This window comes from Bos mutus, chromosome 16, assembly GCF_027580195.1.
Source record: "Bos mutus isolate GX-2022 chromosome 16, NWIPB_WYAK_1.1, whole genome shotgun sequence".
Classification (NCBI taxonomy): domain Eukaryota; kingdom Metazoa; phylum Chordata; class Mammalia; order Artiodactyla; family Bovidae; genus Bos; species Bos mutus.
This window is the reverse complement of record NC_091632.1, coordinates 52393608-52407146: the sequence shown is the minus strand read 5'-3', so window position 1 is coordinate 52407146 and position 13539 is coordinate 52393608. Positions and strand designations below refer to the sequence as shown.

Below are 13539 nucleotides of genomic sequence, written 5' to 3'. Positions count from 1 at the left end.
CTCTCACTTCTTTTTGTCACATACTGGTATGCACATAGATATACTGAGCAGGATTTAGTGCAGTACTTAAGCAAAGTCATACACATTAACATCCTTAAAAGGGTGCATAGTCTTGGACCAGCAATCCTCCTTTCAGACATCTCAACTAAAAAGATCATGAAAAAATTCAGATTTAGGTATAAAATTATTATTAGATTATTTATTACATTTTAAAATATTTTAAAATTTTGATGAATTACTATGCACACAAATGATTCAGTTAAAACTATGTTTCCACAGCATTTACTGGTGTAGAAAAGTGTACATTAGATAATATTAAATAAAAAAGCAAGATGCAACTACACACACACACACACACACACTATGATGTCATAATATAAACGTATGGTAACATACACATATACTACACATGGAAAAGGACTGAAAAGAAATACGTCCAAAGTCAACAACAGTTAGCTGGGTGGTAATGTCACAGGAAAATAAATGCCTGATATTGAGTTTATCTTATGTATATAATTTCAAAAATATAGATGTTAATTGTAAAGTACATATTACTACCAGGTATTTTATTTCTACAGTATTTTTCTGCTTTGCATATTTTATGTGTATGTTTTTTTGTTTGTTTATAGTAGTAATTTGCCTACCAACTTCTAATGTTCAATAAAAATTTGGTACATGTATATGTTCATTATCTTTTATCTGTCTTTAGTCCATGACACATTGAAAGAACTAGCCATTTGCAAAGTTTAGAGTAAACTTATGAGCTTCTTTGTTAGCTTGAGATTACATTTGTGGCATGACTATCCTAGCATCATATAAAAAGAAAATTGACTCTAATCCATTTTCATAGAAAATTTAGGTAATTTCTGGCTTTACGGAAGCATGAACTTCTCTCTGCATTTTTATATAGCAGTTATATTGTGTAATTACATTTGCATGAAGTATAATATTTTACTACTATAATTAGTATTACAGTGATTGCTTTTTAAGGAAAAACATGACCCCTTAATTTTTTATTCTTTTAGAGACTCATTCAACTTTTGGTAATAATTAACGGAGGCCATAGCAGTTTCTTCCTGTATAATATAATTTTTGTGGCATCCCAAACTAACATCATCTAAACATGCACGGGAAAAAAAAAAATAGTTCAACCGGGTGTGTGTTCTTTACTTCAATTAAACTCACACAGTTGGATACCTACTGTTGCCAAAACAGTAATATAATTTATACATTATAGTCCACACAGTAAAACTACACTAAAAGTCATTTAACAATATTTATAACACCATAAAATACAGTGTTAAAATATATGAACTGCAATATGTACCAAAATTGTAAAATTTGTTTCTCATCATCAGTGATTAAAACCAGGATCATTGCTTTAGCCTCAAAACCCACAACCCTGGTGACAGATTAGAATTCAAATCTTAATGATCAATTTACAATTAACAAGATAGAAGTGAAACAAATTAAACCAACCATTATATATAACGAGACCCAATGGACTCCCATTGTTCCTCTTAATTACAAAACGCAAATCACAAATACACAATGGGTACTGTTAGACATCAATCCACAAGCCTAGCAACCCAGAAAGTGACAATGATAGAAAAGAAAGAGAAGCAAAACCACGTAGACCCCATGCTCTATGCTCTATGTTCTATTCTTTTCAGTGGGGCCAAAGTGTTGAGAGGTGAAAACCTAGCACATGCTGGATCCCCAGTCTGCAGCTGGCAGAGGGTCCCTTCTAGCCGGTGCCCAACCTTTCTGAGCTCTTCCCAAGGCATGTTGTAGATTTCACTGCAAACTGCACTGCAAACATTTTAGTGCTGATTCATCCAAGCGCTTTGGGAGAGGGAACACATCCTTCACTTTAATAGAAAAAAAAAAATCACAGTTGCACCAAAGATATTTAAATATCTCCATGTACCAACTTTGAAAACAAGCTTATCACTGTAATAAGCTCTCAGAGTCCTGGGGAATAAAGACAAAGGGAGCTAAAGTTTATGTGAGTTTCATCTAAAATCAGCCAGAATGTCTGCCTGGTGCCAATTAAAAGCAAAAAGGAATTACTGCTCTTGTCTGATGGTCAAAAACAACTACATAAAATGCATGAAATTGGCGGTTCACTTTTAGATTTAAAATGAGATGTGCTATTCACAAAACCTGGGGTTACAGACACCACTCGAGCAGTGTGGAAGGCATACTGTGTAGGAAGTCCTGGCTCGTCACTGTGGAGGGCTTGCAGACAGCAGAAGCAATAAGCACTGCTGTAATGCGACTTACGTCTACTTCGGAAAAAACACATATAACATACACACAGGCAGAGGAACCATTTCTAAACACTTTCACAAAGCAGCTTAGTATGTGGACGGGGTAAAGAGTAGGAGTGTCTGGGAGTGGTTCCCCTGCATTGTCAGCTAACCCAGTGATTCTTCAGGGGCTCTAGTCAAAGGACTAGTTCTATGATTTAAAAAAAAAAAAAAAAAGGCTTATAAATGGCATGAATCCATATATTTAGTATGGGATTTTGAATAACATAAAATTCTCAGACCAAAAAAATATGTTTAAATTGTTCGTCAACATGAAATAAATACACTTACTTTCAGGAAAAAGTTTTACTCTAAGGAAAACCTGGATTAAAATTACCCTATGGTTTAAATGATTTTGGAGATGGCACTTTCACAGTGACAACAGCTTAGAAAAGTCGAAAAACTTCAAGATTTCCTCATCTCAAAGCACAGGGTGGGGACTATTTATCCCAAAAGTTTAGCAGAAGGTAAATAGAGGCCTGGCATGTGGCAATTCATGGGGTCACGAAGAGTCAGACACGACTGAGCGACTGATCTGAACTGAACTGAAATAGAGGCTCACTACTGGAGAGCTTTACAGTGCTTCATAAATTCAGTTCTATTTTAAAAGAAATACTCGGAGCCCTACAAGTTTTATAGATGTTTTCAAAACAAAGATAGTATCAAAAAATGGAGTGTCTTTCATGTAGGAAGCCAGAGTGAGATGAGAAATTAAGAGTAAACAAACAAATAAGAAACCCCCAAACACAACTGATCCTATCTACTAATTTCTTGTGAGACACACAAAACATATATTTTGTAAATTTTAGGGGCCCTAAAATGTTGTAATGATAATAAGTTACAACTTATTTAGTTTTTATTATTTGCTACGTTTTAGTTTGGAATCAACTTATAAAGTTACAGTAGATGCATATTTTAACTCTTCAGATTTACAAGACAAAGTCCAGAGCAGGACCTGAAACACAACCAAATCTACAATTTCCTGATCCTGCATTGCCTTCAGAAAGGTTTTCCACTGTGGTATAGACTTTATGTCTGTCAGCAAATTATGGCACTCAGACCCTGGCAAAGGCAATAATTGCTAGTGAAGGGATATCCTCATGGCCAGTCAAGGCCCTTAAAATGATGCCATCAGTGACAGCAATAGCACCTACTGTATACTTTTATGTGCCATGCATGATGTTAGTGCTATGTGTATACCTATATCTTCCTCTCTACATTTCTAATTCTCACCGAAATCCTGTATCATAGTTTTTAAAAGGGTTTTACAAATGGAGAAGCTGAGGTTTGGAGAAATTAAGCCAGGGACCCAAGGTTATGAAGCTAAGTGGCAAAGCAAGATTCAAACCTTATTCTTTCTGAATTCTGAAGTGTTTTTTTATTGCACACTGCCCATCATCAACAAAGAAATAGTGTTGGAACCAGAGTCATATCATGATACAAAGGGTAACACCATGCTTGTTTGTTTCATTCATTCAATCATTCAGTATGTACTGGGTACCAGGTCAGATGGTAAAGAATCCACGTGCAATGCAGGAGACCTGGGTTTGGTCCCTGGGCTGCGATTATCCCCTAGAGGAGGACACAGCAACTCAATCCAGTACTCTTGCCTGGAGAATCCCCATGGACAGAGGAGCCTGGCAGGCTACAGTCCATGGGGTCGCAAAGAGTCAGACACGACTGAGCGACTAAGCACAGCACAGCACCAGCTCTGTATCAGACATAAAGGAATACGTTCAATTTACAAAGTAGTGGCCAGGAGCTAGACTCAGAAGTGAGAGGAGCTGAAGAGAAGAGAGGCTGAGGTTCAAGTTCATAGACCAGGGTAAACTGACAGACCTAGAGCAGGAAAAAGAAGGCCTTAGCGCACACGGCACAGGTTAACCCAGGCTCACAGTTAACCCTCACGTACGCAAGTATGCTCCACGGAAATTTAAAGGTTAATTTTTCCCTCCTAAACTTTCCCATCATAATTACTTTGGTCTGGATTTTCTTTTGTGGTGGATGTAAGATATTATTCTTATGAAAGGTCATATGTAGGCTTTGGAACCAGAAATATCTAAGTTAGAATTTTAGTGTGCCTACTTATTAGCTATTTAAATGCTCTGAGTATTGGTTTCCTCATCCATAAAAGTAGATAATTCATGTCTCAAGCTGTTGTGAGAATTAAATAATATAAAGCAAGCATATAGCTTCTCTTTCTCTTTTATATACCTGAATTAGACAACAAGATAATTAATCAGTAATCAATCCCAAAGCAATATTAAGATAACACAATCTTTTAAGGCCCAATTTTTTCTTAAATTATTAATGTGTTTGTATCTATGTGAAGCAAATCAAATATTTCTAGTTAGAATACTTCCTGTTGATATGAGGGTCTCCTTCAGGGCAAAATTATTTGGGTTTCCTTGTCAAATTTCCTGGAAATATTGGGTATTTTGGCACTCTGAGCCTTTTCTCTTCCCAAATAAGATATCTAATTAGTATTTGCTAAGAAGGTGCATACTCAGAGCACATTCTGGGTGGTTATAGGAGTTTCTGCCTTCATGTGAGCAGAATGAATTGGATTCATAAGTGCTCTGATTTTCCAAAAGATTCAGGGATGGGGATTCCACAAACTAGGCCAGATTATTGATGCAGGAACCCAAGATGGGGCTCAGAGTGATTAGATACACTCTGATCCTCTTAGAAATTCGTTCTGAATGACATACCTAAGCCAGTAGTTGGTTTGCCGAGCCCTACTGCTTGCTGTTTGATAATATAAATGAGTTTCAAAACAATATAAAAGAGAAGATATACTATTTTCCCATTAGGTTATATTGTAACCGATACTTTAGCTAGTTAAGTGAATGATTTCTTTTGAGTTCAAGTCAAAGTGATTCTGCTCAACATCATTCATTTGCAAGAGGAAACCGCAGTTCAAACAGGCCAAATAAATTTTTCCAAGATTATACAGTTACTGTCAGAACTAAGATGAGAACTCAGGTTTCTTAGAATTTAGAATAGAAATAATTCATTTATTGTGATAATATGATTGAACAATGTACAGAAAAAATTCACTAAGATCTCAATCAATGGATTTATAAAAGAGCATATACCTATAAAATGAACGATGGCTGTTCTATTAAAATAAAACAATTTTAGGAGAAAAGATGGTTTCGGTTTATTTCAAAGTGTCATCTACTTTAATTTTTATACATACATATTTTATTTATTATCATTTGACTTAAAGATAGCTGTTATGTGTTCATGGAGAACTATAATGGACTAAAACATGTTGACTATATTAAAATAAGACTTTAGAACTGCTTGACCCACCTGTATGTTTTATTAGAATAATTGCCATTTTGACCCGTGTGTTCTAACATTTTATAGTTTTCAATTCTGAACCTTAAAAAGGTCAAATAATAGTATGTATACCTAATTTTGAAAAAACACTGAGGTGTCTATATGGACAATAAAGAAAATTTTCATAGAGAGAAAATGTTTTTTACACAGAATATGTCAATACCTATCTAATTTTGACATTAGACTCTAAAACAGTGGAAATGCTGTCTTTTAGGGAAAAAAATCACAGCATTCACATAAACAGTGCTCTGAAAGTACTGCATAAATAACATTACCCACCTGCTTTTCTGAGAGATTTGTTCCAGTTTCTTGGCTAACAAGCAGCACTCTTCCTTCAACTTTGTCAAAAACGAATTCTGGGAGGTCAGCAATGAATACTGTTCATTTTCTAGAAATAACAATAAACCCTCCTGTAAACATCAGGTGTTTATGGTTGTAGCTCTGCAGTGCACTGCACAGTGGTGAAAGCAGCAAGACTGACCACCGCACGTTTCCTGTAAGCTGCTAGATCACTTTTAGGGTCCTAGGTCAAAGGGATGCTCATCTGGCAAGACACTGAATCTTGTGAGACATTTATTTTCCTAGTAATTACACACCAGAAACTTTTCTGATCATACCAGCTTTGTGTAAATTTTAACATGCACATAACTGTCAAATACCTCAAGTGGAGCCATAGATTTTTTTATCTTTGTAATTTTCAATATACTCTTCTTTTGAAAATTTTATTCTAAACAGAATGTCAAATTTATCACAATCAGATAATTCAAAACTAAAATAATTGAGGAAGTCTTTCTATATTGTAATTCATGCTTTATGTTTCATATTTGCTGATAGATTTCACTACCCCCACCTTGCATATACTTCTCTGTTTATAAAAGAAAAATACATAATTTTCCTTATATTTCCATCAACAATGTGAGCTTCAGTAGAGATCTGACCAAAGAAACTGAAGAGAGTATGCATTTTTGTACAAAATACAAGGAAGTATTCTTATGGTGGCTCAGTTAATACTCTTGTCTAGTATTCAGAGATACTGCTGAAGACTCCTTGATCACCAGAATTCTTCTAGTAGTGGGGGCAAACAATAATTTATCCTATAATTTCCTCCTTTTGTTTTTAGTGGAAAAACAACTAGTAAGCCTGGTAAATTTTCATTTCTTCTGGCCAAACGCTGTGAGAAGAAAATCTCTACTGAAAGTGATGGGTGAATTATGAAGATCAATATGACATTTGCCTGTCTATTAGCAAATAAATAATTTAATGAATTTTATGTTAGCAATTTTTCACTTATAAGCAACACCTTTTTTTTTACCATGTTATCAAATATAGTATATATTAAATCACATGAAAATTATCTTTAGGTGAAATGTTTAATAGGCCCTTTCTTCTTCAGTTTTCGATAGTGACTGGCAAAAAAGCATATAGCATACAAAGCAAAATAAATCAAGACACTAAAAATTAAGCAACATTTTTCTGGAAGAGACAGGATCAATTAAACTTTCGTTTTAATAGTACAATCAGCTTGGAGTATGTGGTGTGGAATTATAATGACTGACACTGTCTTGTTTTGACTAACACTGTCTGTGAACACACAACTCAAAAGTGAAAGGAACTACAGAATGCTCCGACTGAACAAATCAAACTGCCTATTTTCAAAGTGCATTTTACTTTCAAATTAAAGGTAAAGAGTTACTGGCCAACTCAGCCTGCAGAATAGCGCCAATGTGATGAAAGATGGCAATTTTTAGCCAAGCTGCCAGCTGTGGTCAATGCCTTGTATTAGTGAATTTTAACAGCAGTTGTGAGAACTTGAAGAATGCAAAGGATTAAACATCACTTTAGACTGGGTTGGGGGAGGTGGGATAATCATACAAATGCTAAAAATGTTCGAAGCTGCAAAGATTAAATAAAGGAACATATCAATTTGGAGCCACTGAATTACATCCAGCTGCGACAGTGAATTAAGAACCGATTAATGGCTAAAGCTTTTCTCCAGTTTGGATGCTGAAGCAAACTCATTAGGCTTTTAGAGTAGCTATAATGTGTGTACTGTGGGAACTGTTCAGTGCTATTCAGGAGACTCTAACTGTAAGCTCAGAGCATTTCCCGCAGAGCTTCTGATGCTATTTTCTTTATATAACATGTGTGCCTGAAAACCCAGCCAAAAACAAGCCCTTTGTTTTTCTACTTTGTTGTGGTCTCTCTCAGCTTTACGTTTCTTGAACACAGGTAAATAAACTCATAATCCAGATGGTGCAACAGATGTGAGAGCAGCACTCTGAAATCAACAGACAGTGGGCAATACTTTCCATTTTCTCTTTTAAACGCTAACTAATATGTAATTCGGAATCTCCGGTGTAGTTAGCATCTGCTCCCTTCGGCCAGCCAAAGGTTACAGGTGTTCCTGATGTCATTTCACAGTAAGGCGTGGGCCTGGCTTGTGAGCAAGTGCCCAGGCTCTAATCTTTCCCTACCACCTACCAGTTTTGTCATGCTGGGCTTCCATTTGCTGTATCTTCTGTGTCAGCTCCTGCTCTCTTTGCTGGGCCTGAAGGGCTTGGGCCTTTGCTTCATTGCTAAAGCTCTGCTGAATGCTATCTTTTTCCAGTCTACAAGGCAGAGAGGAGACAGACAGAAATTTAATCTACAGATGCACTAACTCCCATCATTTCCCCTACAGACCTCAGAGAGCTGATATGGAGTAAACTGTTCAGCATAAGCAGACAACAATCTTTCCACAGACTCCCAATTTTCAGGGGGGAGTTCAAAGGACCTTTTGAGCAATGTTTAATACCTGCCATAAATCCAAATGGACTTACCTTATAAGCAACTTTAAAAATCAAAATATCATGACAACTGAATTAATGGTGTTTTGTAACTTTAAAACACAAACATTATTTTCTATAACATTCTCATTGTTGCTGGTCGCCAGTTAATCTTTTTTCTCCTGAATGGTCAATATTTCCTAAAGATCCTGAAGTTATAGGATCAATACAGTGTGACTCAATACACCCCAAAACTTAAATTCTTGAAACTAAGCTTTGTGGATCACCTCTGCTTTTCCTCCCAAACTTAATATGGAATCTCAAATATAATGTAGGAGGTTCTATCTAGAGGCAGAAATGCATGCTTTCATTAAATATTTTCACACATTAGGCCACGTAATGTGAATATAAATATGAAAATGAAAAATGTCTCCCAGAACTTCATAATAAAATCTCTTCGGGGTCACACTGAAAGAATTGCAGGATGAGAAGCTTCTGTAGTCAAAGACGAGAGCTCATCCCACTGTGACTGGATATTGACCAGTGGATAGGTCTATACCAATCACAGTGACTCCTAAAGAGATAAACTTCCTAAACAGAACCGGAAGAATGCAAAGGACCTCATCTCTGGCACCACTGTGGATACTGACACTGTGTGCAAGCGTACATACACACACACACACACAATACACACGCTCATGCAAACACACACATTAGGTGGGTTCTTCATACTCTAAATATGGGTAGGTGATATGAAAGTTTCCTTCCATTAACTGGCTGAGTTATTTCTAACTCCTAATCTCCTTGTGGGCATTTCTCATCCATGCTGCTTTAGTTTACTAATTGAGAGATTTACTGTCTCGTCTTTGCCAAACTAAAAATAAACAATCCCATAAACCTATCACCACTAGTCTATGTACCGCTGTGGAACTTCAAATCACTGGCTTCTAATTATAAAGCAACATAAGGAAATTCTGTATTGAAATCGGTCAATGCATGTGGTAATGTTGTAGTATAAAATTCCAGAATGAAAATACACCCACACCTCACTCAAATGGATCATTGGGGGGCCACGCTAAATGTGAAATAAGGTCCCTTCTGGTACTTTTAATAACAACACCCCTTGGACTGGCTCCAAGGTCTTGCCTCATACTCAGTTCCAAACTGGCATATTGCAGCAAGTGGAGTCGGGCTAGGCCACTTTTTGCCTCTCCAGTCATACCACATATTTTTTGGCCATGGAAAACTGCATGTCTCTATGTTTTGCTGGGATATCTCCACACCCCTCTCACCCTTCTCTGCCCTCCACCAACTCCTGTGTCATCCTTGTCCAATGTATGCTAGCTACTCCTTTAGGACCTGCTCAATATTTCCCTCCTCTTCTCCCCCTTCTCTTAAATTAACTATTCTTTCCCCAAGGTGACATCAGTATGAAAGAAAGCGAAGGTGTTAGTCACTCAGTGTCACATCCAATTCTTCGCGATCCCATGGACTGTAGCCTACCAGGCTCCTCTGTCCATGGGATTTCCCAGGCAGGAATATAGGAGTGGATTGGCATTTCCTCCTCTAGGGGAGCTTCCTGACCCAGGGATAGAACCCATGTCTCCTGCCGTGGCAGGTGAATTCTTGACTACTGAGCCACCTGGGAAGCCCTGTGTACATATGCATCCTACTAAGATAACATTTGTCACAGTTCGGTTGTTGGTTTACTTGTCTGTCTCTTTTTGTCCTATTTGTCTATACACACTGTGAGCCCAGTTCAGTATGTGGCATATAGGAAGTGGGCAGTGAACAATTAATGAATGGATGTTCTTACATACTTGCCATAGGGGAAAGAAGGCTGCAGTCTTTAAGTGAAGCTGCAGAATCTGCTCAGGTCTTACATGTTGAGGCAAAAACTTTCCAAACATGTTAAAAGAGAGAGAGAGAGAAGAGTACAGAAGAGGACGTTTAATGGTGTTGCCAGCTGGAGATGCTGCTGCTCAAAGAGTCAGCTTAAAAAGGGCACCTTGGATTCTTTCATTGAGTAACCATCCCCAAGGCAGAGACTTAGGATTCTGAGACTCCCAATACTTGGTGACCAAAAAATGCAGTGTTCAAAACCAATACCCACTGGAGAGCAAAATGGGCAGTAAAAAAAAAATTATTAATATTATATTAATTAGTAATTAATAATAAATTATACTAAGGCAGTCATAACTGGGACTGCCGTTTGTAGACTGGGGCTTATGGTTCACTTACACAAAGGAGTTGTCAATCTCACCAGTCATTTTCAGAATGAGGAGTTACCTGATTATTGATCTCCTAGAGAAAAGAATCATTCTTATTGTAGTTCTCCTCATAGAACAATTTAAAAGGATACTCTACCAACAGTTTGTTACACATCAACTTTTGTTTCTTGGCTCCTTCTCCAACTTTTACTCTTTTTAAGAAACGACACATTTTACTTTCAATTACATAAAAAAATGGCATATTCCTGCTTTCTTACCTTCTTTATATACTCCTTTCCTTCTATGTTGCCCCTTTTCCCTGCAGGTTCTTTCTTTTTTTTTTTAAATACAACTTTAAAATGTTAGAAATGCGAAGGAATCTCAAAGTTGTTTAATCAAACTCTTTCACATTATAGTTGGGGAAAAGAAGAGGGGCCATAAAGCGTTAGAAATCTGCTCAAAGGTTACTGTAAATGCTATAAAGGCAGAGGTGGGATTTGATGTATTTTGATTTAGGTAATGCAATAGTGGGTTGAAAGAATTATTAGAAGTTATCTGGGCATTCAAAGACATGATCAGAGAAGAATCCAAAACAATTCATTTAATATTTAACATAACTCTATTACGTGAAAGACATTCTGCTAGGCATAGGTCAAATGAAGATAGGTAAATATGGCATAGTCCTTATACTAATAGGAAATTCAAAATGGCCAGAATAAAAGGTGAAATACACCATAAAAAAGGTACTAGGGAATAAAACTATCAAAGCATAGAAAGAGGTCAATTCCAGCTGGGTGTGAGAGCCTCATGAAAGATAGCTAGGCCAGTCCTCCCCTACTGGTTTTCATTCAGTCCTCACTCAAAATACTGATAATCTCATTTAACCAAACTTATATGGCACCCTACTCCAGTACTCTTGCCTGGAAAATCCCATGGATGAAGGAGCCTGGTAGGCTGCAGTCCATGGGGTCCCTAAGAGTCGGACACGACTGAGCGACTTCACTTTCACTTTTCACTTTCATGCATTGGAGAAGGAAATGGCAACCCGCTCCAGTGTTCTTGCCTGGAGAATCCCAGGGACGGTGGAGCCTGATGGGCTGCCTTCTATGGGGTTGCACAGAGTCGGACACGACTGAAGTGACTTAGCAGCAGCAGTAGCAGTATAGTTAGACATATTTTACAAATTGGAAGAAAAGCAATGGCAGTAGAGCAGAATTTCTTAGTTGTTATTAAAATAATGCTGAAAGATTCATTCATAATAACTAAAACCTAGAAATAATCTAAATGTCCATGAACTGCTTAATAGATAAACTGTGATATAGCTTTACAATGGAATACTAGGAGTGGTAGTAATAAAATAGTAATAAAAGGTTACATATAACACCTGGGTGAATCTCAAAGACAGTATGCTTAAAGAGGCACAAAAGGCATACTTTATGATTTCATTTACATGAAATTCCAGAAAATTAATCTATAGTGTGACTGATGAGTGTTTCAAGGACCTGGAGGTAGGGGATGGCCATAAGGGAATTTTGGGGATTGATAGAAACGTTCTCTATCATGGTTATGATGGTTCTGTAACTGTGCACATTTGTCAAAACACATTTAATTGCAAACTTAAAATTGGTGATTTTTATTATATTTAAATTTACCTCAATAGAGCTGACTTTAAAAAGGAGCAAATGTACTAGAATTGGAACATCCACATTTTTCTCCAAGTTATCCACATCGCCTGTGGCACCACACGTGTGTGCGGGTCATGTCGATGCTTACTTGATAAGAATTGAAAGTTATTAATAAAAGGAGGGAGCAGTATTCTGGAGTCTCAAATATGACTAAGTATACACAGAGGTTTAGGTACTCCCTTTTTACAATTATAATTCTGGTTGATTATATCTTCTCAAAACGTCATTTGCTATCCCATTTTTAAAAAATGGATTGAATAGAATGGAATTGAGGAACTAACTTTATGTTTCTAATCCACAGCTTTTCCGTATTATTTTAAATGTTGCTACTTAAAAAAAAATCCATGTTACAGAACAAAGATGATCTATTAGATAGATTTTTTTTTAAATTTCACTAGTCACATTAAAGGATTAAATGCTTCCAATGATCCTACAGTTCACCAGTGAGTGTGGGTCAGAAATCATGAAAGCCTTAAGAATAACCTGAGGAGAAGGACATGGTGGTGGCAGTGATTTGGGGCCCCAATCCCGTCTGCCATGTTTATACTCATCTTTCTACGAGTGACTGAAATTCTAGTATCAGACACATAACCCTTTTTGCTTAAAAGGTGTTTTTCCCTTTTAGAGTAAAACACAGAGAGCTTTGTAACATTAGCATATTGGTATAATAAAATGTATAAGACCATTTACAACATGCCTATTAGATGAGAGCCATTCTTGATGGACTTATAGACAGAAGTAGCAGGGAGCTAAGATACAGGATGTCCTTTTGTCCCAATAATGGTGATATCATCTTTGATCACTTGGTTGATGTTATTGGTGTCCTGGAAAATGTTTAATAATTGATTCGGAGTGGGGAATCAATTATTAAACAATTTATCAATTATTTGGTAACAATCAATTATTAATTATTAAACAATTAATCAATTATTTGGTAAGCATTTGCAGTGCTTACCAATTTTCAGTGTAAATACTTCTAGCGGGGCCTGTTTTACTAATATGATACTATCTTATTCTTGTGCACTTGTTGGCTTTCTATTCCGTAAGCTGTTCCAGGTTCATCTTGTTCTGTCCTTTACCAGTCTTGGAGTCAGCATTCGCTCAAGGAGCTCTTGTGCCTTTTAGTGGAGAATCCAAGATGTGTCACCAGGTGGTGATCATTGCCCCTGACAAGTCTTGGCTTCTAGGTCACCTTAGTAGACAGAGCCAGTATATGAGT

General features: G+C 36.8%; 1 protein-coding gene across 10 annotated transcripts in view; it reads right to left on the bottom strand.

Annotated features, from left to right (window-relative positions):
- Positions 1 to 13539, bottom strand: part of SDCCAG8 (SHH signaling and ciliogenesis regulator SDCCAG8) — a 250331-nt gene that overhangs the window by 70733 nt on the left and 166059 nt on the right. For 9 of the 10 annotated variants that reach the window (XM_070385343.1, XM_070385344.1, XM_070385345.1 and 6 more), the window contains 2 exons: positions 8142 to 8269; positions 5940 to 6048 (listed from right to left, as the gene is read on the bottom strand). The exons of the other annotated variant lie outside the window; for it this stretch is intronic. In XM_070385343.1, coding sequence (XP_070241444.1) covers positions 5940 to 6048; positions 8142 to 8269 — 237 coding nt within the window. The remainder of the gene's footprint in view (positions 1 to 5939; positions 6049 to 8141; positions 8270 to 13539) is intronic. 10 annotated transcript variants of the gene reach the window in all.